We start from the raw sequence: 26,854 nt of genomic DNA, 5'->3' as shown, positions 1-26,854 counted from the left end.
TCCAAGATACAAAATTTCCATTCCTCAACCTAGCTGTCTTGAACTAAAAAGATTAATTCCTCTAAACATTCAGTAGTGAACATATGACAAGATAAGAACCTAATAACTGGCACTATAAATTACAATCAGGGAACCGACAGCTTAATAAATTTGTCTGAGAATGAACTACCTCACACTACCGCTTAAATTACAGAAGATTCAGCCCTGGCAGTGTGGCTCAGCAGTTAGATAGTCTGGTCTGCACAATGAAGGGTCGCAGGTTCAATTCCTGGTCAAGGGCATGCACCTGGATTGCAGGTTTGTTCCTGGGCCTCAGCTGGGGCAGGTGTGGGAGGCAGCCAATCAATGTGTATCTCTTACATCGATGTTTCTCTCTCCCTCCACCTTTCCACTCTCTTTAAAAAATCAATGGAAAAAATATCCTCAGGTGAGGATTAACAAAAAACAAAAACAGCCCAGCTGGGGTGGCTCAGCAGTTAAGCACTGGCATGCCCCAGTTTCAGGCTTGATCCCCAGTGGGGGGCATGCAGGTGGCATCGAATCAATGACTCTCTCATCATTGATGTTTCTCTCTCTCTCTTTCCCTCTCCCTTTCTCTGAAATCAATAAAGATATATTTTTCAAAAAAAAACAAAATACCCACAAAAACAAAAAACAAGAGGCTCCAACTCTACGGTCCTTTGCTGTAAGCCAACCTTTTTTTTTTTGTTTTATGAAACAAAAAATATCTCCATGATTTTTAACATGTACAAAAGCAGAAAGTGGCAAGAAGAAAAAGCCTATGATTACAATTCCTTCATTCAACAGTTACTGAATAAATATTATGTACCAGGCACTGTTGTAAACACTCATGGAAAAGGAAGTAGCAGTAAGAGTGGTGAGGAAGTGAGACATTTAAAGGCATAAAGGAAAAACTGCCTAAACGAAAAGCAAACCAAGGTTGAAGGACAAAGATTGAATCTTGCAATATACGAAAAGTACTATGCTAAAGCAGTGACTAATAAGAGAAAAGAAGAGTGAATAATAAAATGGGAAAATGTTTTCCTAGAAGACTAAAAGGCATTCTCAACGAAGACAAAACAGTTACCTATGGGACATTTTGGACATCTACTGAAATATTTTGGTTATCATAGCTATTAAGAAATGCTACTGGCATATAATGCACAGGAGCCAGGAAAGCATAGGAAACTCCAGCACAAAGAAATGACTCTATTCTTAAATTTCACATGGACAGTTAAGTAGTTAAAAATATCTTTATCATTATCAAAGCCTAGGACCTAACTCCATTGTACTTATAAACACCAAGTCTTCCACATAATTTTAATATGCACTAAATGTCCAGAAAAACCACCACTGAATAAAGTGAGAGAAATTATACTTCATTTGTACCTTTACCAAGAATTATTCACCATTCTGCTGGTTTGCCTCTCGCAGTATTTAAGTTGCAAATACCCTTAATAGCAGTCCACTCAGGTAGCTATTATGTCTATGCTTGGTGCCAATACAATATAGATATCTTCCCTTTATGGACACCTGAGTATTTACAGATTGAAATGTATGTTATTTTGTCTTACATTATATTCTTTTTATTTATCTTTTATCTTACAGCTAAGTTTTAAAAAACCGTATGTGTAGTCTGGCCAGCGTGGCTCAGTGGTTGAGAGTCGACCCAGGAACCAGGAGATCACCGTTCAATTCCTGGTTAGGGCACATGGCCAGGTTGTGGGCTCCATCCCCAATAGGGGACACAAGCAGGAGGCAGCCGATTAATGACTCACTCTTATCACTGATGTTTCTTTCTCTCTCTCTCTCCCTCTCCCTTCCACTCTCTGAAATCAATAAAAACATTTTTTAAAAAAACAAAACATGTGTTCAGGAAAGTTGTATTACCTATGAATTTCCTTTCATTAAAGGGACCATTTCAAAATATATATTATAAAAAGAGGGCACTGGATCTGACAGGTTTGAGAACCATCAGGCTAGAAGATCAGCATCATTGTAGGATACCTGCAGGTCTCAGTTCACCCAGAAACAAAGTAGAAAAGGGCATAGAACTATAGGATTTTTTCTTTCTTTCCTTTGAGAAAGTAAACTCTACGCATAGGGAAAAGTAAATATAAAACATTTACTGGAAGACAGTTCTCTAGGTTTAATATCTATTCAAATCTGCACATAAAAGTGAGCAGCAAGGACGTGAAGAACTTCCCTGTGACACTTGTTGAAATTATCAGGAAGAGAGATTACCTATTTTGGCAGATTTTCAAGAAAAACAAAACTGCCTATTTTGGGAAATGAGGCTGGACAACCTATTTAACATACAAAAAATGTGCCTAGTTTAAAAATCACCAGAGCCAACTATTTGACAACAGTCTTCTGGAGACCTCTAAGGAACTGTGAACTGCTAACAATTAAACTTAAAAAGATTTTCAAAATCTTTCAGAATCTAACCTACACTTCTGCATGTGAAACTATAAGAACTACCTCAAATGTTTCTACTACAGTAAAGGCCCTATCTCTCTACAATTAAGAGTTGCTCATTCCTACAATACCTTTCAATCAAAGATGATATATGTCAATTTCTCTTAATGCTCATTATTCAAGCTTCCAATAAGGGCACCTCTGTATCAATTTACAGTGGGATATACCATTATAAACCGACTCAGATGACTCGGCATGAAGAATTAGTATTAGAACAAGATAAAACTTTACGCTCTCCACCAAGTTCAAAGAAACAAAGTTTAACCACAAAATCTCCTGGGCTAAGAGGTATAAGAGAAACACAGAAAGTAAAACTTGACTAATGCTAAAATGAGCTACAGAAAAACTGAAAGTTAGGCTTGTCGTCTGCTTTCTGTTTTATTTTCAAACTAGAATTTCCAGATGCCTTAATAAGCTGCATGCGTGCTACCACTCCAATTAATTCCCAAATAACAAAAAATTTGGATACTTTTCTTTCAGAAGTTACCCTACAATGTGTAACTTGAGAGGAGTGATTCAATTCCTCTGGTCTCAGTAACCACAAAGAGATAAAGTGACCCCAACAGTTACTGCTATAAATGGAATAGCAACCACTAACCACTATTCTAAACGATCCCTCCCCATCAGCACTTTGGCTAAAATTATATATGGCCTCAATTATTCTGCTGAAAATTCTCATCAGGATCCCAAAATTAGAAATCAAAGCTGTATCAGAACAAAACCTTAAGCACCACTGACTTAAGACTTAAGAAGGCAATGAATACCCCTTTATCCTCCTACACCAAGGTTCCTCAACCTCAGAACTCCTGATATTTTGGGCCGGTTAATTCTTCGTTGTCGCGGCTGTCCAGTGTATTGTAGCATGTTTAGCAGTTCCCTGGCCTTACAGCTATGCCTGAATCAACCCTCTACCACCTCATCCCACCCCCCTGCAGTTTGAAAACTAAAAATGTCTACAGACATTGTCAAATATCTCCTGGAGAGCAAAACTGTCCTTGGCTGAGAAACACTGCTCTGTGCTATTTCCTGTACTGCTCATTATTAAGCTGTGGAGAGATGAATAAGAAGTCACCATCCACAGGCTTTTTTTTTTTTAAAGATCAACTCAATTTTTGTTTTGTTTTGTTTTGTTTTGTTAATCCTCACCAGAGGATATTTTTTCCATTGATTTTTAGAGAGTGGAAGGGGGAGGGGGGAGAGGAAGAGAGGGAGGGAGGGGGAGAGAGATCAGTGTGGGAGAGACAAAGCAATCCATTGCCTCCCAAATGCAACCCAGGTACTGCCCTTAACCAGAAACTGAACCCTTCAGTGCATGGGCCAATGCTCTAACCACTGGACAACAACCAGCCAGGGCAGCACAGGCTTATTATTCTTAGACCCCTTCTAGCTTGACTATAGAGAGTAAAAAGCAATCCACACCTTCTTTCCTCTTCTAAGATGGCCATCTGAAAGACCTCTCCCTGAACTAAACATACAAAAACAGTGTTAGCACCCAACCAGTACTTCCCTCCAAAATACAAAAAATTTCATCTGCAGTTAGTTTAACTTTAATTCTTCCCCATACTGAAAAAGCCCCACAGATTTTGCCATTATATACATGTCTATCAGTAGAATTAAGACTAAAACGAGCCTTCTACCCATAAGAATACATCTATCTTATTTCTAGGTCCTTGCAGGCAATATATTTACTGACACTGTATGTTCAAACCTCATGTGGTAGTACCTACATTTCGTACCACTCAAGCCTTTTAGATCTCACAACACTAAAGCCACTACAAGAAATACTTAATAAGCAACTGCTATATAGAACCAGATTGATACTAATGAAGTAGACTTTTCAGCTGATAAGTCACCAATAACAGAATTAAAACCTCTCAAACCCAGCTCAAATTACAAAATTCCTTCCCCCAGTTCAACAACATGCTAACTTTACTTAAACAAAACTCTGGGATCTTCCTAAGAATCATGCAATGTAAAAAGGAAGGTTAGTGAGCTTAGAGTTTTGAGTCACAAAGTCTTTACGAAATCTACTTTTTAGCTACTCTTATTAATAATTAGTGGTTAGAAAAGTTTTCCTGTATTAGAGCCATAACAAGTATAGCACAATGATAATGACTTGTAGAGCATCTAATAAAAAACCAAGCTAGAAACATTACTTATTGATAAGGTTGACATTTTATTAGATCAAAGAAGGTGATATAATAAGGAAATGGGAGAGGGAGAAAGCCTGCCAGTTCCTTCAGGCAGAGCCTCAGAGGTAAGCAATACACTGGCAGTCCTTAGTTAGACTGGTCTCTTATCTGGATTTGAATACTCTGATCTCTATAAACCACATAAGAACCACCCTCATCAAAAGTAGTTTACTCTGCATATGATTTATCTCACCTCTTTAATGATGACTACCAGATTCAGCCTCACAAAATAATATTCCCTGGCCTTGATTTTAAAGGGGGAGAAGGGAGTGCAGGGATGGAATGACACCTTTACATCCTGTGACAAAGCCCTCTGTGGTGCTACCCAGTCAGCCCTCGATGTAGCATAGTAACTCCATCAGTTTTGACTTTATATTGTCTCTCAATAGGATAATCAGGTGAGTTAGAAGCTTCTGGTGTTTTGAAAATAATTTTAAGTTACTTAATTTCTTCTATCATCTGATGACTCAAAAATATACGTTTACTCAATCATATATAAAGTTTAAACCCTGGGATTTCAGACCATATAATCAAAACCTCTTATTTTAAAATCCAAGTTTAGTACTCACTAAATTTTACTGAAATTATTTTCACTGTAAATAGGAAAACATTCTTAAATACATAAAGAAATTTCTAAACCAATACTTGTAGAATAGAGACTCTTTTTTGAAACCTAACATAACAACACTACTGAATATTATTTTCATTTTAAAATTCTCTTCATGGTTTCCCCACATTTCATGTCTTCTTTCTACATGAAACTTTTTATTCTTTTATCTGAGAAGATCCAAACCAAAGATACACAAAGTTAAAATGGATGGCTCAGGATTAGGAGTAAGGAGCGTTAGTTCACCAAATTAACTCAACCAAATGTGGCTTGACCTATATAGCTTTAGGCATATTCCAACCTCTCTCAGAAATTATAACCAAAACCATTTCTTCTAATACAAACACTAAAGTTAGCTGGGCCTGTTACTCTTTCATAGGACTGACAAGAAAAACCTACGGGCACTTTCAGGGCAAACGTTGGGTAAGCTATTGCTATTGTCTCACATACTTCCAAATGTATCAAGAAGTGCTATATCCTAGAGATAAGGGAAGGCAGAAGCAAGAGGTTTAAAAACCTTGCAACCTAGTCCCACTAAACAAATTATGATTCCGCTATGTGGTGAACAAATTGGCAAGAGATTAGGGAGCTGTGAAGCAGCCCTTCCCACTGACTGGGTGAAGAAAACTACCTAGCAATAACTCATTAAAAGCTGATGTAGCCCAGCAGGACATGGCTCAGCCGTTGAGCTTCGAGGTTCAATTCCCGGTCACAGCATATGCCCAGGTGGCGGGCTCAATCCATCGGAGGCGTGCAGGAGGCAGCCAATCAATGACTCTCTCATCATTGATGTTTCTCTCTCTCTCCCCCCCCCCCCCCCCCCGTCGCCTTTCCTCTCTGAAATCAATAAAAATACATTTTAAAATAAATAAAAGCTGATGTAAAACTCAATACTCAACCTTAGGTGTTCAGAGAGTACAGTACTCACAGGTGATGGGTCCTGTGATCCAACTTGCACAAGAGGAAAATACCCTCTTGAGATGCAAAATAAATCACGACAAAGAAAAACTTTATTCATGATGAACTGTGTCTAGCTATCCTCAGAAAGACATCCAGGTTTCCCACATTTGTCCAGCAGAAGAAATAATGCATGCCTAATGTATGATGAGTACTTACAGTGAGGGAATCTCAAATTTATATAAAAAGTTATTTTAAAAAACTTTTCAATGTTGTCCTATACATACAAAAATCATATTACTGACTTACCAGTGTTTGAGTTGGTTTTTCAGTACCAGAGCCACCTACCTGATCATTCCTACAACCAACATTTTCAAGGTGACAGTGTGGATTAAGGATAAAGAAATGACAATGAAATAATAACCAATAATATTAAATGGCCATGAATAAAAACTCTACCCTTGACCTCACTGCACCTTTTCCTAAAAATGCATAACTATGTACTAAATGTTTCTCCCTTTACTACCTCAATCTGAATTTTACCTATCCTGTGAAACTCAATTTAAAATCCTTCTCTCACTCTTTCCCTGACCTTACCAACACTACCGCATCTCCCTTTCACTGAATCCTACGGCATATATTATCCATCTTCATTCACCTTACATTAACTTTTCCATCTTTGTCTCATCTTTCCAAAAAAACCTGTGAGATCTTTAAGGGCAGGAACCATATTCCTAGGTATTGCTTTAAGGACACCCAGCAGAGAACCTTGTATGTATGCATAAGTATTCGGTCATATTTAGTTGTGTTAGGCCTTAATTTACAAATCAGGCATCACAAATAATGTGATGCCTCCAGGCATCTAACTAAGGCTTAGAAAAACACCTAGTCTTTCAAATTATCCCCTTTCAAGAGCACTTTGCAGCGAGGACTTCAGGTGGTAAAAAGAACAGATATAAGTTGTGGAAAGTTAGACTGTTTTCTCACCATTAAAGGTAAATAAGTGAACAACTTAAAATACCACAAGAGGTAAGTATGGTAACAGATGGATACTGGACTTTTTGTGGTGATCACTTTGTAAGGTATATAAATGTCAAATGGCTATGTTGTACACCTGAAACTAATGTAATATCGTATGTCAACCACAGTTTAAAAGAGCATTACATTCCAGGGGGAGAGGAAAAAGGCCAGAAGAACTAAGGCGCAATATTCGATGAGGCATCACATATCACTGATCATACACAGTTGGCAAATTCCAGACTCCCTCTCTGTGGTGAGAGGTCTGGGAGCTCTGATGTCCCCTGGAAAAAAATAAGGGACCTGCTCTTCTCAGCACTGAAATATGGCACAAAGCACACACGGGCATAACGAGGCAAGCAAAACTAATATGTACAGTGACAAGAAGAAAATTCTGAGATGTTCTAAATTAAAATTACAGAGGCCTGAGAGTGAGAGAAAGAGACTGAACAATTAGCTTGTTAATAGCTGTGGACCAACTATGACAAAAGACTGCTCACATTCCTTCCATTCCCTTCTGGAACTTCCGATTAATTTCCAGGTGGCTATTTCGGCAGATTACCCTAACTAGGCAACATGGAACTCCAGGAGCCTCTGCTTCTTGTTTACCTGTGGGCTTTCCGGACTGCTGTCCACAGCCAATCCAGAAGGGGACATTGCTCTGTGGACATTGTGCCTATCCCAGAGCTGGCTCCACTTCACCTCTCCCACCTCTCTGCCTTTAGCTAATATAAATTCTTTCACCCAGATTACATCTTTCTTGATGTATAAGAATGCTTGCACACTCCCGAGATGATGGTGGACATGTTATCTTTCCTACCAAGCTGATTTATACTCTATGCTCCAAGACCCGTCTTCTTTTTGGCCAGCAATGGCCTAATAAGCCCTTTCTTTTAAAAAGATTTTCAGCCATCTAAGCTAACATTTTTTTGTTTCATAAAATGAAACTGACTGTGAAGTTAGGGTTGGGGCAAATAGAAAAGAAAGAAAATGCCATAAAAGCCTGAAAAAGCATAACTTTTAGGTGGTAAGGTTAAAATGCCCTCTAGGTGCTTATCCATGGAACTCCACTTGTGTTTCTAAGAAATAGGGCATACAGACATGCATACTTCAGTAGGCTTTCTCATGGACTGTATCTGAGACACTATAGAGTTAAGTTGTTAGGGAGCCACCCTATCTTAAGACTGAACCTTTATACTTCTTAGGACAATCATAACTAATTCTAAAGATGGGTGGCCAAAGGATTAACACTCTCTGGCGTGGGTCTCCCTGCAGTAGCCATAACACAACCCAAGACAGCTTCAGGGTTTTGCTAGCCTGCTGGAAAAGCACTTTCTTCGCAACCAAAGCACTACCTCTCTAGGGGCTAAGTCTGGCAAAAACGGGTGAAAACCAGTTTCTGTCAGAGGATGCAGTCCCCGGCATTCTGTCCTGGATCTTTTCATTGAAGAGACAGAATGGGGGAGGGGGGCTGGAAAGGGAGATGGAGCTGAAGACTCTGGCAGCATGACAACCTAAATAACCAAGTTGAAACAGTATGTCCTGCCTCCTTCCTAAAGCCATTTCCTTCAATAGTGGTAGGGAACGCGGGCAGTCTGCAAGTCATTAGTACACTGCTGTTTTCACTTTCACAAACCACTGAGTAACAAAATCCCCCTCCGCCCCAGTTACCTTCCAATCCTCTCTTCCCTAGAGACAACAAAAAGAGACTGTCCTTATCAATCCGCTATTTTGATTCACAGAAGATTGGGGCGGGGAGGTCTCGTGTGAGAACAGCAGCAGAAAAAGGGGGGCGGGGCGGTCATCGTGAGAAGGAGACAAGGTGAAGAGTGAAAGAATTGAGGGGAGCCCTGGCCCAGTAGCTCAGTTGGTTAGAGCACCCTCCCCACAGCCAAGGTTGCGAATTCGATCCCGGGTCACGGCACATACAAGAAGCAACCAATGAATGCATAAATAAATGGAACAATAAATTGATGTTTCTCCCTAAGAAAATCAATATATATGTAATTTTTAAAAAGAAAATTGAGGGGCGAGTTGTCAGGGGAGAACCTGCTAAGAAAGAAAAGAAGATGGGGAAAGAGGGCAAGTAGAGAGAAGAGGAGAGAGGAGAGGGAGGAAGGGGCAGGTGGAGCGTCCGGGGGGTGGGGACAAGGCTGGGAGGGCGTTAGGGAACCAAGGCCCGAGCCAGGGTCTGGGGCCAGCGACCGCACAACAGTGGGCAGCAGTATCTGGGGGACCGATTTCAGGGGTGTTCCGGAAGCTTAAAACCCATTCCGAGGCTCTGGGGCGAGGAATCCACGCCCGAGTGCAGGGGACACGGGGCTCTCACCGGTAGTTTGGGGTTGACCTCGCCCTTGCAGAAGTGGCAGAAAAACCGGTGCGGGGCGACGGCGGCGCCTGCGCCGGTACCGGCCGCCGAGGCCTCCGCCATCTTTCTCTTTCGTCCGGCGGTCCGAGAGGGCGGCCGCCTCCCTCGCCGAGGCCGCTCCCTCCCGGTTGCGGTCACCGCCTCGGCCCGCTGCTGCCTCAGCGCGCCCGCTGCTCCGAGCCCGCGTCAGTCACGTCAGGGACCCGGCCCACAGAGGCGGCAGTGCCGACGCCGACGCAGGGCCCGCCTCCAGCGTCAGAGGCACCGGAAGGAGAGTCCGTCCGCAGCTCCTCCCTCAGCCGCTGGTCGGTCCTCCAACCTCCCAGCGAGAAGAAAGAAAGAGCGTCCCCGGAAACCAGCGACACTCTGGGGTAGAGCGGCCGGTAGTTTCCCTTTTTCCCCGGTCCTCCTCGGTGTCGGTCTTGCGGGAAAAGGCCGAGGGCTCCCCCTCTGCGCCGGCGGCCAGTGGGGGCGCGCAAAGCCGAGGGGAACTTGGCGTTAGATTGCAGTGACCCAGAGGTTAGTGGAAAACGCTGTCTGAACCGGGCGGCCCTGTCTCTAGACCACGGGACTCAGTCCCGAACTGGGACCCTGCATGCCGGGAATAGAGAGGCAGGACCAAGCTCCTTGGAAGCCCTCTTCTGAGATAGCAAAGGGCCTGGGGATGCTTCCCTGAAGGGCTGCGGGATGGTGTGCTGAAGCTGAGAGGCAAAAACTTGGCTTGAGGAATTGGAAAAAAATAAATGAGCAAACCAATGTTTGGTTAGCACTTGTGATAAAAAAAAAAAAAAAAGCAGTTATATAGTCAATTAAGTGTGTTTCTCTTTGTGTCTACTTTGTCAAAAAGTAGAAATTTCAGAATTGAATACTGCCCTGCAAACAACGTACCTCATCTCCTATTGGAAACACTGTTGCAAAGCTTTCCTTTATCTCTTAATTTCTTTTTCTAAATTGTCATTTCCTTTATGGACTGGGAAAGACACGGCCTGTTCACTCCCAATAGGCTGTGAAGTGGCCTTAAATTCTTCCAAACAATGAACTGTAGAATTGAAGGTCTGTCACATTGCAAAATCACTACACCCAATCTCTAAAGAAAGTTAGAATCAGCCCAGCCGGGGGTGGCTCAGCGGTTGAGCATCGACCTTTGATCCAGGAGATCGAGGTTCGATTCCTGGCGTGATTCCCGGTCAGGACACATGCCGGGGTTGCGGGCTCGATCCCCAGCAGGGGGTGTGACTCTCTCATCATTGATGTTTCTACCTCTCTCTCTCCCTCTCCCTTCCTCTCTCTGAAATCAATAAAGTTTTTTTGTGTTTTTTTTAATTACACACAATCCCATAAAGATAAATGTGATCTATAGTCACATTTATCTTTATGGGATAATAGTTTTTTTTCTATTTATACTTTTTTTTCTTAAATTTTCCTCTATATTTTGCTTTGTAGCCTGCTTCTTTTACTTAATGAATAATTGGCTATGCTAATATTATACAAAAGTGTTGGAGTAGCATTCCATTGTATGGGTGGACCATAATTTATTGAATTAATTCCTTATTGTTAGACATTAGGTTGTTTCCAATATACTAGTATTCTAAAGAGAACTACAGTAACATGTTTTTGTTATTTCCTTAGAACAGAGTATCCAAAATGAAATTATTAGGTTGAAGATAGGCAAGATTTTGAGGCTTTTGATATATAATGTCAAATCACATGACAAGTCACAAACTAAGTGAATTTATACTCAGCAGCTCTATACCCAACATAAAAGAAAAACTTTCCAGCATACAGTTTTTTTTATTTTTTATTCTAGCTCTGAAACTCCTTAGTACAATGACTCAAGCAGAAATTAAGCTGTGTTCTTTGTTGCTGCAAGAACATTTTGGAGAGATCGTGGAAAAAATTGGAGTCCACCTAATCAGAACAGGCAGCCAGCCACTAAGAGTAATTGCCCATGACACAAGAACATCACTGGATCAGGTATGTTTGGATGATACTAATTTGCTTTTATTTTCATGAATTTCTTTTACCTACCTTTGAATAGTTATTCCCCACCCCACGAAATGGAAAGGGAGAAAGCCTGCTCCAGGATCAGAACAGTATTACTTATGGGGAGAGAGGATGAGATGTAGGCCCCAACGTTCTGCTTCTCCAAGTGTTCCTCGCTCATCATTGCTTCTTAAGCAGACCTTTGCTCTTCCTTTGCCATACTTCCTTTATTCATAATGAGTCTGTGCATCTCAGTACTACCTTTAAGGAATGAGAATGATAGAGGGGAAGTAAGTTGTACTTTGAAAAACAAAGATCAGAGTTTATAAGCATCATAGCAAGGAATCTTCCTGATTGCTCCAATTCATGTGTGATTCTTACTATTCTAACAGAAGGAGGAAGGCAGCACAGAGATTCTTATCCAGCCATCTTCTGAAGCTTAGTAAACTGTTGGGCAAAAATTGCCAGCAATAGCCCAGCTGGCGTGCTCAGCAGTTGAGCATCAACCTAGGATCCAGGAGATCGCAGTTCGATTCCTGGTCAGGGCGCATGCCCAGGTTGTGGGCTTGATCCCCAGTGGGGGGCATGCAGGAGGCAAACGATCAATGGCTCTCTCATCATTGATGTTTCTCTCTCTTTCCCTCTCCCTTCCTCTCTCTGAAATCAATGAAAACTTTTTTTTAATGCCAGTAATAAAGAGCTGTGTCTTCAGATCTTTCTCCTCTTTGTTTCGGGTCCCGTCCAGGTGAAAAAAGCCCTCTGTGTTCTCATCCAGCACAACCTGGTGGTTTACCAGGTGCACAGGCGCGGGGTGGTGGAGTACGAGGCCTCGTGCGGCCGGGTGCTGCGAGTGCTCCGGTACCCCCGTTACATCTACACTGCCAAAACACTGTACAGCGACACAGGAGAGCTGATTATTGAAGAGCTACTGCTGAATGGCAAAATGACTATGTCGGCGCTCGTGAAGAAAGTGGCAGACCGGCTCACAGAAACTATGGAGGGTTAGTACTGCACCAGCAGCTGTCAACAAAAGCATAGATTGGCTGGCTGCAGGAGCAGACCCTCAGCTCTCTGAGGCCATCTCACCTGCCTCTTTCCTCCTGTTGTACAGATGGTAAGACCATGGACTATGCTGAGGTATCAAGCACATTTGTGCGACTGGCAGACACGCACTTTGTGCAGCGTTGCCCGTTGGTGCCTGTCACTGAGAATTCAGACCCTGGGCCACCGCAGCCTGCCCCCACTCTTATCATCAATGAAAAGGACATGTACCTGGTTCCTAAACTGAGCTTGATAGGTAAGGAATTTTGACCCCTGGAACTATGATTTGCCCTAATTATGGATCCTTCCTCAGTGATTGTTGAAGGAATGAATGAATGAAGTGAGCAGTTACCAAGTATTTACTCTGCCAGATACTGAGGTGTAAAATATGAAAAACCATTATGGTCCCTGCCTTTTGGGGGTTTAAGGCTGGTACAGGAGACTTACATTAATTAAATTACCAAATAGGTATATCACTAACAAACTGTCATAAGTACTATGAAGGAAAAGTGTGAGGTGTTTTGAAAACATCTAACAGGACTGGAGTTATCTGGGAGTTTGTGGCACATGCTTCTTTGAGAAAGTGGTATTTGAGCTAAGATTTGAAGCAGAAGTAGGAACCAGCTGGTGAGGTAAGGTATGAAGGGGTACAGAGGATAAGCATTTTTGGCAAAGGGAATAATATGTCCTGAGGAAAAAGCAGGGAATTTGAGAAAGTGAACGAAGGTCAGTTAGTTAAAGCGTGGTGTGCAAAGGAAAGAGCCGTGAGAATAAGGTTAGGGAGGTAGGCAGGGGCTAGATCCCACAAGACCTCGTAGAGTATCTGTTCTTTGTCCTAAGAGCAAAGGAAAATCACTAAAGGATTTTAAGCAGAGAAGTGACATGATCTAATTTGCATTTTAAAAGATTTTTCTGTGCACAGAAAGGGTGAGGCAAAGGTAAATGTAGACAAACCAGTAAAAAATTATATATAGAAATAGTGAGGGCCCTAGCTGGTTTGGCTCAGTGGTCAGAGTGTCATCCCATGGACTGAAGGGTCCCCTGTTCGATTCTGGCCAAAGGCACGTACCTCAGTTGCAGGCTTGATCCCCGGCCTCAGTTGGGGTCAGGGACGCATGCGGGAGGCAACCAACCAATTGATGTACCTCTTTCACATCGATGTTTCTCTCTCCACCCCACCCCACCCCCACTTTCTCTGAAAAGCAATGGAAAAAATATCCTTGGGTGAGAATTTGAAAAAGAGGGGGAAAAAGAAGTGAGGAAGACAAGTATCAAGAATGACATCTATGTGTCTGAAGTGCATATGTGGGAGGAGGATGGTGCTGTTCACTGTGAAAGGAAACATTAGAGCAGGAGCAGTTTAAGGGTTAAGATTATGAATTTCTTTTTTAACATGTTGAGTTTCAGATAACTTCATCATTTACCTGAGTTTCTTGTAGCTACTCCGCCTCCTGAGCAACTCTAAACTAGAGGAAGCTACAGATGTCCTTGGGATAGGGAGACACCTGCTCTCATGTTTGGTCATGTCCTGTCATCATATGAGATGAGCCTAACTATTCCAACTGTTTCATTTGCAGGGAAAGGTAAAAGGAGGAGATCGTCTGAGGACGATGCTACTGGGGAGCCCAAGGCCAAGAGACTAAAACATACCACAGATGATAAAGAGGTAATGGGGCTTTTTGATTAGGAGTCTCACCCTGAGGCAAGCCAGAAGAGCAGTAAGATAAGCCCCAAGAGGCTTTAAGGGTTCCTGGGTTGAGAAGCAGTAGGATTATGAACTTCATTAAATATTAGCCAGCAATAGACTAATGAAGAGTGAACTCCATTGCTCCCTCCCTTCTGAGGCTTTAACTTATTTCAGTCATTGGACAGAGGTAGCAGAAGTATGCAAAAAAAGGGCCTAGGAAAAGTTTATGTTATTCAGTATATCTGGAACATAAAGACCCGTGGGAACCAGTGGTGAGGAATGAGTCTAGAAAGATATATGTAAGCCTGAGCTTTTATCTTCAAATGCCTTCTCAGCATCTCTATAAAGATGTCTAATAAGCATCCCAAATTTAGTGTGGCCAAAACAGAATAATTGTTTTCCCCACCCAAATATTTACTCTCTCAGCTTTCCTCTTCTTAGTAAAGGATCTAGGCCAGCCACCTCTAGGACACCACCACTTGCCTAGGCCAAAATCCTAGGAACCATCCAATCTCCCAGTAAAACCTGACAGCCCAATTTCCAAAATTACCTCAACTCCAACTATTTCTCACCATTGCCACTGCTATCATCCTAGTCTAACCACTGTCAGCTGTAGTCAGCACTTTGCCAACACTCTCCTAAATCGTCTCTCCACCTGCATTCTTACCTATTTAACTTTCTAAGTTTTTTTTAATCCCACCATATCACTGATTCTGACTCCTTTAATAGCTTCCCATTACTCTGAGAAGACACCCAAGTCTTGACTATAGATTATTAACCCTTATATGAGCAGGGTCTTTACAAGATCTGCTAGAGACAAGGCTCTCCCACCTCAGCTCTTTTCATTTTTCCTCTTGTTCACTGTGTTTCAGCTTCTTTCTTTCCATTCCTCAGACATGTCGAACTCTTTCAAGTCTTCAGGCTTTTGCCTTTAGTATTCCTTCTGCTTCAAATACTTTTCCCACAGATCTTCATGTAGTTGCCTCTTTTTAATCGCTCAGATCTCAGCTCAGATGCTGTTCTCTTACAGCTCGCGCACCATTGCCCACCCTCTACCTGAGGCACTACCATGTTTTTCCATTTTACCTTCACAGCCTTTATAAGTAGCTAAGATTATCTTTTATTTGTTGTACATGTTTGTCTTTGTGCTCTGTAGACTATAAACTCCTCAAGGGTAGTATCTTGACCCTGGCACCTGGAATACTGGCAAGACATCAATAAATACTTCTTGACTAAAAGGTGTAGACTTTATTCTGAAGGCCAGGGGGAGCCACTGGTGGATGTTAAGCAGGGGAAGGAAATGGCTAGATGTGTGTTTCAGAAAAATTACTGTAGTACAGTGGTTCGTAACTTGTATGGATTTCAGAGAGTCCACCTATGTTAGTGCATATGCATTTTTCTGTAGAGCACTTCTTCAAGGGAATTGTGACCCCAAAAAGGTGAAACAGCACTGTTCTCTGAGCAATGGGGAGAAAGATGCAAAGGGAACAAGATTTAAGCAGAAAACCCAAAACCCCCTTTTATAGTGTCCACTATATTAAAAAGAAAACTGAAAAGCAGTTAGGAGGCGCCCTGACCGCAGTTAGGTGGCTCAGTTGGTTGGAGCACACACCAGAAGGTGACAGGTTCAGTTCAGGGCACATATCTGGGTTGCAGGTTCAGTCCCTGGTTGGGGCACGTTTGGGAGGCAACCAATTGAAGTTTCTTTCACACGTCAGTGTTTCTTTCTCTCTCTCTCTCTTTCTCTCTCTCCCTCTCTCTCCCTCACTTTCTTCTCTCTAAAATCAATTTTTTTAAAAAGGCTATTGTAGTAATCTGGGTAAGCCATGATTAGAGCCTGAAATAAGGTAATGATAGTCAAGATACAGAAAAACAGACATTTGATAAATATAAAGACTAAATAGAACTTGGTAATTGGATGGTGTATGAGGGAGAACAAGGGGTTGGGGATGATACTCAAGTTTCTAGCTTAAGAAATTGGGTCGGTTATAGTATAATTAGCTGAAAACTTTGAAAAAGAACAGTTTTGGGGAACAGATGCAAGTTCAAATAGGCAGTTGAGTCTATGCTCTTGGAGCTTTGTAGAGAGTTCTAGAATTAAGTGATATATTTGGAAATGTATCAATAGTTAAAGCCTTGAGGGCAGGTAAAATCACCTAAGTAGAGCCTGGCTGGTATGGCTCAGTGATTGAGTGTCGACCTATGACAGTTCATTTCTCAGTCAGAGCACATGCCCTTTTTCAGGCTCGATCCCCAGTGCAGGAGACAGCCAATCAAAGACTCATCACTGTTGTTTTTATCTCTCTCCGTCTCCCTTCCTCTCTCTGAAATCAATAAAAACATACATATTTTTTTAAATCACCTAAGTAGATATGTAGAGTAAAAAGAACCCTGAGGAACACCGTATTTATATGTGCCATCTGGAAAAGGAATCTGCAGACTGAGGAAGAGTAGTCAGAATGGTTAGGAGGAGCACCAAGAAAGAATAGTGTCATGAAATCCAAGGGGCCACATAGCGTTAAGAAGGAAAAAATGTCCAACCATGTCATACACTTCAGAAGGATCAAAAAAGATCAGAATTGGAAAGTATTCTTTGAACTTAGCAACAAGGAGGTCCTCAGGGACCTTGGCATTTCAGCGCGGTGGTGGAAATGGGTTGAGTACATCTGTGGAGGGATACAGCAGGGATTGTCACCTCTTTGAGAACACTGACTATGACAGAAATGGAAAGGAGAAAAGGCATACTGTTGAAGAATTATTATTTTAGAGTAGAAGAGATTTGGACAAGGTAAAGGCTGGTGGGAAAAAAAAACAGTAAAGAAAGAGAGGCTGAAGATTTAGAGAGGAGGGAACACTGAGCTGGGTCCCTGAGCATGCAGGAGAGGGTAAGATCCAGCATGCCAGTACGGGCATTGAACTTAGGTAAAAGGAGAAACATTTTGTCCACTGTGATAAAAGTGGAATTTTGAAAGAAAATAAATGTGGGGATAAAGAAATGAGAGGATGTGTGCACAAAGTTGAGTGAGTTTGGGCCTAATGGCTTGTGTTTTCTCTCGAAATAAGATGCAGGGTCATCTGCTGAGAGTGAGAAGGGTGGGGTAGGCAAGATTTCAGGATACTGGAGAAACGTTAAAATAGAAAAAGGCTAGAGGTTGGTTCAGGGACTCTGTTTGAAGTTTGAGACTGAGCTTATTGAGGCACTAGTCCACATGAGTGGATACTTAATCCTTTCCCCTCCTCAGCCCATTCCAGATGATGGAATTTATTGGCAGGCCAACCTTGACAGATTCCACCAGCACTTCCGAGACCAAGCCATTGTCAGCGCTGTCGCCAACAGGATGGACCAGGTGATACCTAAGTGGGTGGGACAGTGGCCAAATGGACATTCTTACTTGACAGATGTGGCCATTGGCATTTAGCCAGAGCCAGCACAGCAGAATGAATTCTGACTTCCAGTTTACTTTTCAAATCCAGACCAGCAGCGAGATCATAAGGACCATGCTTCGAATGAGTGAGATAACCACACCCTCTAGTGCCCCCTTCACACAGCCATTGTCTTCCAATGAGGTGAGTTTCATGTTGTGCTATTTTTCTGACAGGCTCTTGGATATTATAACGTAAATATTATACATACAGCCTGAATTAGGTTGAGGTTTGAGCCTTGAAAGAGTCTTCGTTGTTTGAGGTGGGACAGGGATTCTCTTCAAGTGATAGGCACTAAAATATTTGGTCTCTTGGAGAATATTTTCTCCATTGCTTTTTCAGAGAGAGTGGACGGGAGAGAGAGAATGAGAAACATCGATGTGAGAGAGACACATCGAATGGTCGCCTCCCACATGTGCCCTGACGGGCTGGGATGGAGCCTGCAGTCAAGGTATGTGCCCTTGGCTGGAATCAAACCCAGGACCCTTCAGACCATGGGCCAACACTCTAACCACTGAACAAACTGGCCAGGGCTATTTTTTACATTTTAAATATTTTTTATTATATGTTTCTTAAAATATTAATGTTTAGTATATCCAATGTTTATTTATATTCTGTTACTTTCATAATTATATTTACCCATACAAAAATACTTACTAAACTTTTATATTACTTATATAAAGTTTTTTTAACTTATATAACAAAAAATTAAATATAAGTTTTTTTCTGATGACAAAGTAATTACATGACCTGCATTCAAACAGCATATAAATGTATAATGTTGTTCCCCAAACTTTCAGGAATGGTGGACGTGTTATATATCTTGTGGATGGTAGTTACACAGGTGTATACAATTTTCAACACTCGTCAAATTAAACCCTTAAGATCTGTGCTTCCATATATATAACATATCTCAATTTAAATATCTATATAGTTTTGCATAATCCCAACCCCAGAGATCCTTGTTAGTAGTTTGGTATACATCTTTATTCAAACTCTTTTTAGGTATCATCCCACACATACGTAGGTATATGTGTATTTTTTTTAACCAAAAAATAATGGATTATACTCTATATAGTTATAAACTTTCATTTTTCATATGCCAGTATAATGTAAACCACCTTTTCATGTCATTTATAGATCTGTCTTATTCTTTATAATGGCTATATCATATTTCACTTAATGGCTATGCTGTACTTTATTTTAATCAATTCCTTACTATTAGACATTTGGATTATTTCTAGATTTTTACTCTTACAAGCAATGCTGCTGTATTTTTGGACATTTTTATACTGTGATATCTAAAATTAAAACATCTTTATTTCAGCCTTAGCCGATTTGGCTTAGTGTTTAGAGCATCGACCCGCAGACTGAAGGGTCTCGGGTTTGATTCCAGACAAGGGCACGTTCCTTGGTTGTAGGCTCAGTGCCCGGCCCCAGTCAGGGTGCATGCGGGAGGCAACCAATCTGTGTGTCTCTCTCATGTCCATTTTTCTCTCTCTCTCCCCCTTCCTTCCGCTCTCTCTGAAAAGCAATGGGAAAAATATCCTCAGATGAGGATTAAAAAAAAATCTTTATTTTAGTAATGTCATCAATTCTAAGTTCCCAAACCCATTTTCTCTTCTCTTTGCACCATAGATCTTCAGATCCCTACCTGTTGGTTATAATATCTCTAAGCAAGTTCTTGATCAGTATCTCACTCTGCTGGCAGATGACCCAGTAAGTCTGTTTTGGCTTTTTTGTTTGTTTGTTTCTTTTTTCTGCTATGTTTACGGCTTATTTCTGCCACTGATACCTGACATCCTTCTATAGCCGCCTTCTCTACCTAGCCAACTCAGACTATTTCTCTACCATCATCTAATCCAGGGGTGGGGAACATCCAGGCCACGGGCCATATACAGCCCGCAAAATCATTTGGTCCGGCCCTGTCAAGGCAACCGCAGGCGGGACTCAAAATTCAATAAATCTAGGAGCCTTTTTCATAGCTAATTTTTAAGTTGATAATTTTGTATGGCCTGAGAATGATGTTATAAATATCCAAATGGCCCTAGGTAAAAAAAAGTTTCCCTACCCCTGATCTAATAGGAGAGTTACTTCTACAGACTCGGCCAGATTTCCTCCTTTGGAAACAGAATCACTAGATTTTCCATCCAGTTAACACAGTCTCTCTTTTTTTCCTAATAGCTAGAGTTTGTTGGAAAGTCTGGCGACAGTGGTGGAGGAACGTATGTCATCAGTATCCTTACCAGTTATTTCCTTACAGTCAGGCAGCCAGACTATTAAAGAGAGTGATCACTTATGAAAGAAAAGATTTGATAATATTTAGTATGCTGAATAAGTTAGAAAATTTAACTAATACATTGATGATAAAGACGTAAAAGGGACTTTTTGTTTGTTTTTGTTAATCCTCTCCCAGGGAATTTTTCCATTGATTTTTATTTTTGATTTTTTTTTTTCTTAGAGAGTGGAAGGGAGGGAGGGGGGGAAGGAGGGAGGGAGGGGGAAGAAGGGGGGAGAGAGAGATCGATGTGAGAGGCATGTGGATTGGTTGCCTCCCAAATGCACCTCAGTTGGGGCTGGGAATCGAAACTGCAACCCAGGTTCGTGCCCTTGACTGAGAATCGAACCCAGGACCCTTTGGTGTGCAGGCCGACGCTCTAACCATTGAGCCACACCAACCAGGGCAAAAAGGACTTTAAATTAACCAAATTAAGGTTTTGAAATACTTATTTACCATAAATATGATCAGTATAAAAATCAAATAACATTTAAATTTTAAATTAGAAACATGAATAAAACTAATACCACAGTGTGCAGGCCAAACCATTATTGAGTGACCTTAATCCTCTACATAAAGACCTGCATAAGGTTCTTGGATCCCTAGCCACAGCCACTCTGGAGTCGGTTGTACAGGAGAGGTAAGGGGGTCACCAATTGGGTTGGGGTCAGACACTTCCTTTCCATGCCCCATTTGAACATGTAATTCGATCATTATATAAGCAACCAACATAGGCATACTTTGGCATATCTTGCCCCATTTCCCACTGGACTACTGTGGATCCCACCTACTACTACTCTTCATCCTAAGTATCCTCCTGCTTAATTCCCAATGATGCCGTTTAACTGGCCTTCCTAGAGCTTTTACTTACTGGGGCGGGAAATGAGGCGCTCAAGTGTCAGCAGTTGGTGACTGCCTTATGACTAGCTGTACCGTCATCAGTCTGTGGAGTTGTGAAAGAATTCTCTGATTGCTGTTCCTCTCTGGCCCTGGCTCCACACATGGAAACAGAGCAACCACCATCTGTGACTATGCGGTGCTAAAGCATGCTATTTACTCTCTTCTCTCCTTTCTAGATTTGGGTCTCGCTGTGCCAGAATATTTCGTCTAGTTTTGCAAAAGAAACACCTGGAGCAGAAACAGGTAGAAGACTTTGCAATGATTCCAGCGAAGGAGGCGAAGGATATGCTTTATAAGATGCTCTCAGAAAATTTCATATTGCTCCAGGTAACAAATGGTGTCTTAATCATCAACCAGCATAGCTGGACTAGAACCCCAAGCAAACTCTGTCTCCAACTCTGAGACAAAAAAACAAAAGATTAATAAAGACATAGCAAGCATTTGAAAGATACGGAGTTTCAACTGGCCTAGTAAAAAAAGGCACAGCCACGAAATCACTCCACCCTTTTTCTTTAGCTCCTAGTCCCTGTGATTGTCCTTTCCTTGAACTTTAAGTTTATTATAGATTAAATTTAGCAACATCTGGGGAGTTCTCACAATGCGCAGAGCCACGCAGTAGACCCTGTGAGGAAATGGAGTGCATCTTGGAGCCTGAGTCCCAGCTCCTCCTCTTACCTGTTACAGTGAGCACATTCCCCCCATAGATTTTCCTATCCATGAAGTGGTGATGGGTGGTGGTAATAAAGATAATGCGGTTTATCGTCAAGATCAACCACAGGTCTCGTGTGCCGGGCACACAAGAGTTGCTCGGTAAATGTTAGTTGCCTTCTCTTCTCCACTCAGGATGTTCAAATGGAAAAAACAGGGCAGCTCAGCTCTCTTTGTGGCCGGTTATGCCACAAACACAGATGCTGAGTGACTGGGGAAGAGGGAAGTGTGAGTGAAAGAGGGGGCCTGGTAGCTTCAGATGGGACAGATGTTGACTTGGCCAGTTCTGAAGAACAGTATCATTTCTCTGGTTTTTCTTTCTATGGACAAGTAGGAAATTCCCAAAACGCCAGACCATGCCCCTTCCAGGACCTTCTATCTATATACTGTCAACGTCCTGTCAGCTGCCCGCATGTTACTGCACAGGTGCTACAAGGTAACTCCTTCTGGACCTTCTTTCCATTCCCTCCACAAAGACTAGTCTTGCCCTTGGGCCCCCTTTAGCCTTTTTACCTGAGCTACTTAAGTAGAACTGTGCGTTTTTTGTCTTCTCCTCAGAGCATAGCCAACTTGATAGAAAGGAGGCAATCTGAGACCAAGGAGAACAAGTAAGTAGCATTTTAGTTTAGTAATTACATGTATTCAAGGCCAAAGGCTTGAGGGGAAATTTCCGGTAGAAATGGAAGCCAGTGGAGACAGTAACCATCCTCGATGCATTGAATTGTTGCTTTAGGTTGGCATAAATCATGCATTAGTCTACATTTTTCTAATATACCCCCAGTGAAATAATTTTGTAGATTATATTCATGAGAAATGTACAAACTGGCACCAAATTTAAAGTGCAAATGACAGGCAATAAGGGTTTCGGGGGTGAAGTCACATTTCTAATTAAGTTTGTAGAAAATGTCCTTGGAGGGTGACATTATCCACTGTGACCAGGATTGTGGTAAAGGGGAAGTTATACCCCAGGGCTACGGGGCAAAAGCATCTCCACAGCTAGGGGACAAGCCTCAGAGTTGTGTTTGTCTGACAGGCGTCTACTAGAAAAGTCTCAGAGGGTGGAAGCCATCATTGCATCTATGCAGGCTACAGGTGCAGAGGAGGCACAGCTGCAGGAAATAGAGGAGATGATCACAGCCCCTGAACGCCAGCAACTAGAGACTCTAAAACGCAATGTCAACAAGTAAGCATCATACACTTCAGACCTATGTTTCAAAATACCTTCCATACAGATCCACCCCTCCAAGTTTACACAAACAAACCTAAACTCACTACCCTCTTTTCCAGCTCAGTTAACAGGATCTAATCCACCTATTTCCCTAAACTGAAAACTTTAACGACATCCTCAGCTTCTCCTCCCTCACCACACACTTGTTCACCGAGGTGGTTGGTTTTACTTCCATGTGTCTCAAATCTGGCCTTCCATCTCAGTCCCCATGCAGGCCTTCGCCACCTCTTCCCTAGATCTTCACAATCACCTTCCCCTTCAAACCATCTCTTATAATGCTCTCAAAGTTACTATCTTTAAAATGACTGATAATACCACTCTCCTACTTTTTTTTAAATATGTTTTTATTGATTTTTTTTTTTTTAGAGAGAGGAAAGGAGAGAGAGAGAGAAATATCGATGAGAGAGAAACATCACTCGGCTGCCTCCTGCACAACCCCTACTGGGGATCGTGCCCACAAACTGAGCCACACCTGCCGGGGCTCACTCTCCTACTTTAAATGCTTTATTAACTCCTAAATTTATAGTGTAAAGACCAGACTCCTCGGCGTGACATTTAGGATCTTTTATAATTTCATAGCAGCCTGTTCCCCAACTTCATTTCCTTTAGTTCTCTCCATTCACCTTAACAGGGTTGCTCTGAATCTGTAGATCACTTTGGGGAGTATTGCCATCTTAACAATATTAACCCGTGAACATGGGAGGCCTTTCCATTTATTTAGGTCTTCTTTAGTTCCTTTCAACATTGTTTTGTCATGTTCTGTGTTCAAGTCCTGCACTTCTTTTGTTAAATTGATGCCTAAGTATTTTATTCTTTTTTTAATGCAATTTCAGCATTTCCTTAATTTCATTTTTGAATTGTTAATTGCTAGTGTATAGGAATAAAACTGATTTTTTTTAAGTATTGGAAAAAATTTTTTTATTGATTTTTAGAGAGAGAGAGAGAGAGAAACATCAGTGTGAGACAGAAACATCAACTGGTTGCCTCCTGCACATGCCCTGACCGGGGATCGAACCCAGAGCCTGTATATGTGCCCTGACCAGGAATCAAACCCACCACCTTGTGGTATACGAGATGACACTCCAATCAACTGAGCCACACCAGCCAGTGCTAAAACTAATGTTTGTGTTTTGATTTCACATCCTGCAACTTTTAAAAATTTATTTGTTGACTCTAATAATTTTTTTGCAGATCCTTCTAGACTTTTCTAAGTATAGGATCATGTCAACCTGAATGCCTTTTCTTTTTCTTACTTAATTTCCCTGGCTAGACCCTCCAGTAAAAGGTTGAATGGGTGTGAAAAGCAGACATCTTTGTCTTATTCCTGAACTTTTTAAATAATTTTTTGTTGATTTCAGAGAGGAAGGGAGAGGGAGAGAAAGACAGAAACATCAGTGATGAGAGAGTCACTGATTGGCTGCCTCCTGCACACCGTACCCTGCTGGGGATCAAGCCCGAAACCCAGGCTTGTGCCCTGACCAGGAATCAAACCAAGATCTCCTGGATCATAGGTTGACACTCAACCACTGAGCCATGCAGGCCTTGATCTTGGAGAAAGCTTTCTGTCTTTTACCATTAAGTATGATGTTAGCTGTGGGGTTTTCATGGATGGTTTCAATCATATTGAGGAAGTTCCCTTCTATTCCTAATCACTACTCACTTTAGCCTCAGCCACTCTCAGCTTCTATTTTAAAACACTCTAGCCCGGTCGGGCATGGCTCAGTGGTTGAGCGTCGACCTGGGATCTAGGCGATCGGGGTTCAATTCCTGGTCAGGGCACATTCCCAGGTCGTGTGCTCGATCAGTGACTCTCATCATTGATGTTTCTGTCTCTCTCCCTCTCCTTTCCTCTCTCTGAAGTCAATAAAAATATATTAAAAAAAAAAAAAAAAAGTAAAACATCTAGATCCGCCCCACCGGTGTGGGCTCAGTGGTTGAGCATCAACTTATGATCCAGGAGATTGCAGTTTGATTCCCAGTCAGGACACATGCCCTGGTTGCAGGCTCAATCCCCAGCAGGGGGCGTGCAGGAGGCAGCCAATCAATGACCCTCTCTCATCATTGATGTTTCTCTCTCTCCCTCTCTCTGAAATCAATAAAAACATATTTTTAAAAAAGTTTAAAACACACTAGATCCTTTTATACCTCTGTCTTTACATGTGCTGTTCTTTCTCCTGGTTGCAAGTTAGACTTTAACTTCTCCCAGGACAGAGGCTGTATCTTTTGAATCCTCAGCAGTTTCCACAGTGCCTGGCATTTGAACTGATGCTCAGTAAATAGGAGAATGATCTGTTGGTTCTTCTGCTTTCTACCCATTAATCTCAAAGGTAACCAAGCAATTCTCCACACCCAGCCTAGCCTTCTAATCGTAAATATGCTAATAAACCTTCAGTCTGGGCAAATGCTTTCACTTTTTCACTCAGGTTGGATGCCAGTGAGATCCAGGTGGATGAAACTATCTTCTTGCTGGAGTCGTACATAGAGAGCACCATGAAGAGGCAGTGACCCTGCAGAAGAGTCTTCCTCAGAGATCTGAGGGATTGGAAGGAAAAATGAAGGAGGCACCTGGATGCATTCTTTGCAGTGGGATAAGTTACAGATTCTTGTACTGAAACCCTCTGTCCCTACCTCCTAGAATACACCAGTTTGCTGATCCTGTCTTCAGCCCATCACTACATTTTCTCCTCCTTGGCAGGAGAAACTTAGTTCCCACCAAGAAGTCAGCCAAGTCTGTTTGAACATTCCTGGCAGTGGAAGAAACTTCTTCCTAAGCAGTTCATTCCATTTTCAAAAAGCTACACCTGTTCTTTGTTACACTGTAATCTTAAACTCATACACACAATGTAGGGAATATAATATGAAAGACTACCACCTTGTAGGGGAAAAGGCTAGTCTCAGGGCTAGCAGGTGGATTGCCCCAAGCAATCCCTCTAGAATCTATGGATAGAAGCCACATTTGCCAGCTCCAGGCAAATTATGCATGTAAAACACCTAGCACAGCACAGCCAGGCGTGGCTCATCGGTTGAGCGTCAACCTAGGATCTAGGCGATCAGGGTTCAATTCCCAGTCAGGGCACATGCCCGGGTTGTGGGCTAAATCAATGACTCTCTCATCATTGATGTTTCTGTCTCTCCCACCCCTCTCCTTTCCTCTCTCTGAAATCAATAAAGACATATTTAAAAAAAAACAAAAAAACACAATAGCCAGCATATGGTAAGTACTCAATAAATCATTGCCTTTCTCCTCATGGTTCCTTAAAAGCAGCAATTCTAAGTTTTCTCAGTACCATGATTAATATAGTAGTTGATATAATCTGTCACAGCGGCATCAGTTCATTTAAAGCAGTTAAGCGTTGTTTTATAATCAATTTCCTCTTACCAGTGTTGGTTCTAATTCATTAAACGTTTGAGTGCCAATTAATTGCTAGCCATTATACTAGATGTAATATAGAAGATAAACAAGATACCATCTCTGCCTTCAGGCTACTCACCATCATTTACTGAGCACCTATTATATTCCCAGTACTAGGCCAGACCTTGGGGGTACACAGATGACTATGCCTTAAGAATACAGCCTAGTGAGAGGAGACAAATAAGTACAAAGAAGTATTGGGCGGTGGGCCTGTCATGGAAAGTCTCGTGTACAGAGAGACCACGGGGAAAGGCCATGGGGAAAGTGAGAGGATTTGCCAGGTGGAAGGGGAGAACAGTCCCAGAGCCGAGCAGAGCCTGGCTCTTGGGGGAGCTGCAAATAGACATGACTAGAAAAAGACCTGAGTCCTGCCGGAACTGAGGTGAAAGAAAGGGGAGGTGTCAAAAATGTTTTGTGGGTATCTGATTAGGCGACAGATGTAATTAATTTGAGGCGATACCTGCTGTAGCAGGTGTGCAGCGTTGTGGAGAGGTGCTTACAGTTCAGCCCGTGGCCGGTGGGAGGGGACATGAGCCCAGAAATCATTCGGTCTGGGGATCATTGTCCTAAACAGGTGGGAAGAAGAGAACAGCTGACGATTTGGAGGTGGTCTCCTTTGTCATTTATTAACATTG

The 26,854-nt window shown here is 42.0% G+C and overlaps 2 protein-coding genes across 2 annotated transcripts in view; one reads left to right on the top strand and one right to left on the bottom strand.

The window, feature by feature from the left end:
* RNF115 (ring finger protein 115) overlaps positions 1-9,714 on the bottom strand; it is a 78,732-nt gene extending 69,018 nt beyond the window's left edge. The window contains exon 1 of the mRNA XM_016202391.2: positions 9,521-9,714. Within this exon, the coding sequence (XP_016057877.1) occupies positions 9,521-9,622 (102 nt within the window). The 5' untranslated portion in view covers positions 9,623-9,714. The remainder of the gene's footprint in view (positions 1-9,520) is intronic.
* Positions 9,715-9,949: 235 nt separating this feature from the next.
* On the top strand, positions 9,950-26,008 carry POLR3C (RNA polymerase III subunit C). The gene is made up of 15 exons (XM_016202392.2): positions 9,950-10,078; positions 11,367-11,533; positions 12,288-12,543; positions 12,654-12,839; positions 14,161-14,249; positions 17,513-17,617; positions 17,745-17,837; positions 19,332-19,412; positions 19,878-19,929; positions 20,551-20,611; positions 21,048-21,198; positions 21,914-22,015; positions 22,138-22,187; positions 22,613-22,762; positions 25,231-26,008. The coding sequence occupies exons 2-15, from the start codon at positions 11,387-11,389 to the stop codon at positions 25,310-25,312; spliced, it is 1,605 nt and encodes a 534-aa protein (XP_016057878.2). The 5' UTR covers positions 9,950-10,078; positions 11,367-11,386; the 3' UTR covers positions 25,313-26,008.
* The last annotated feature ends 846 nt before the right edge of the window (positions 26,009-26,854 follow it).

The sequence above is a fragment of the Miniopterus natalensis genome, chromosome 19 (genome assembly GCF_054644295.1).
Source record: "Miniopterus natalensis isolate mMinNat1 chromosome 19, mMinNat1.hap1, whole genome shotgun sequence".
NCBI lineage: Eukaryota > Metazoa > Chordata > Mammalia > Chiroptera > Miniopteridae > Miniopterus > Miniopterus natalensis.
The sequence above is the reverse complement of the archived record's forward strand: the minus strand, read 5'-3'. Positions and strand labels throughout refer to the sequence as shown.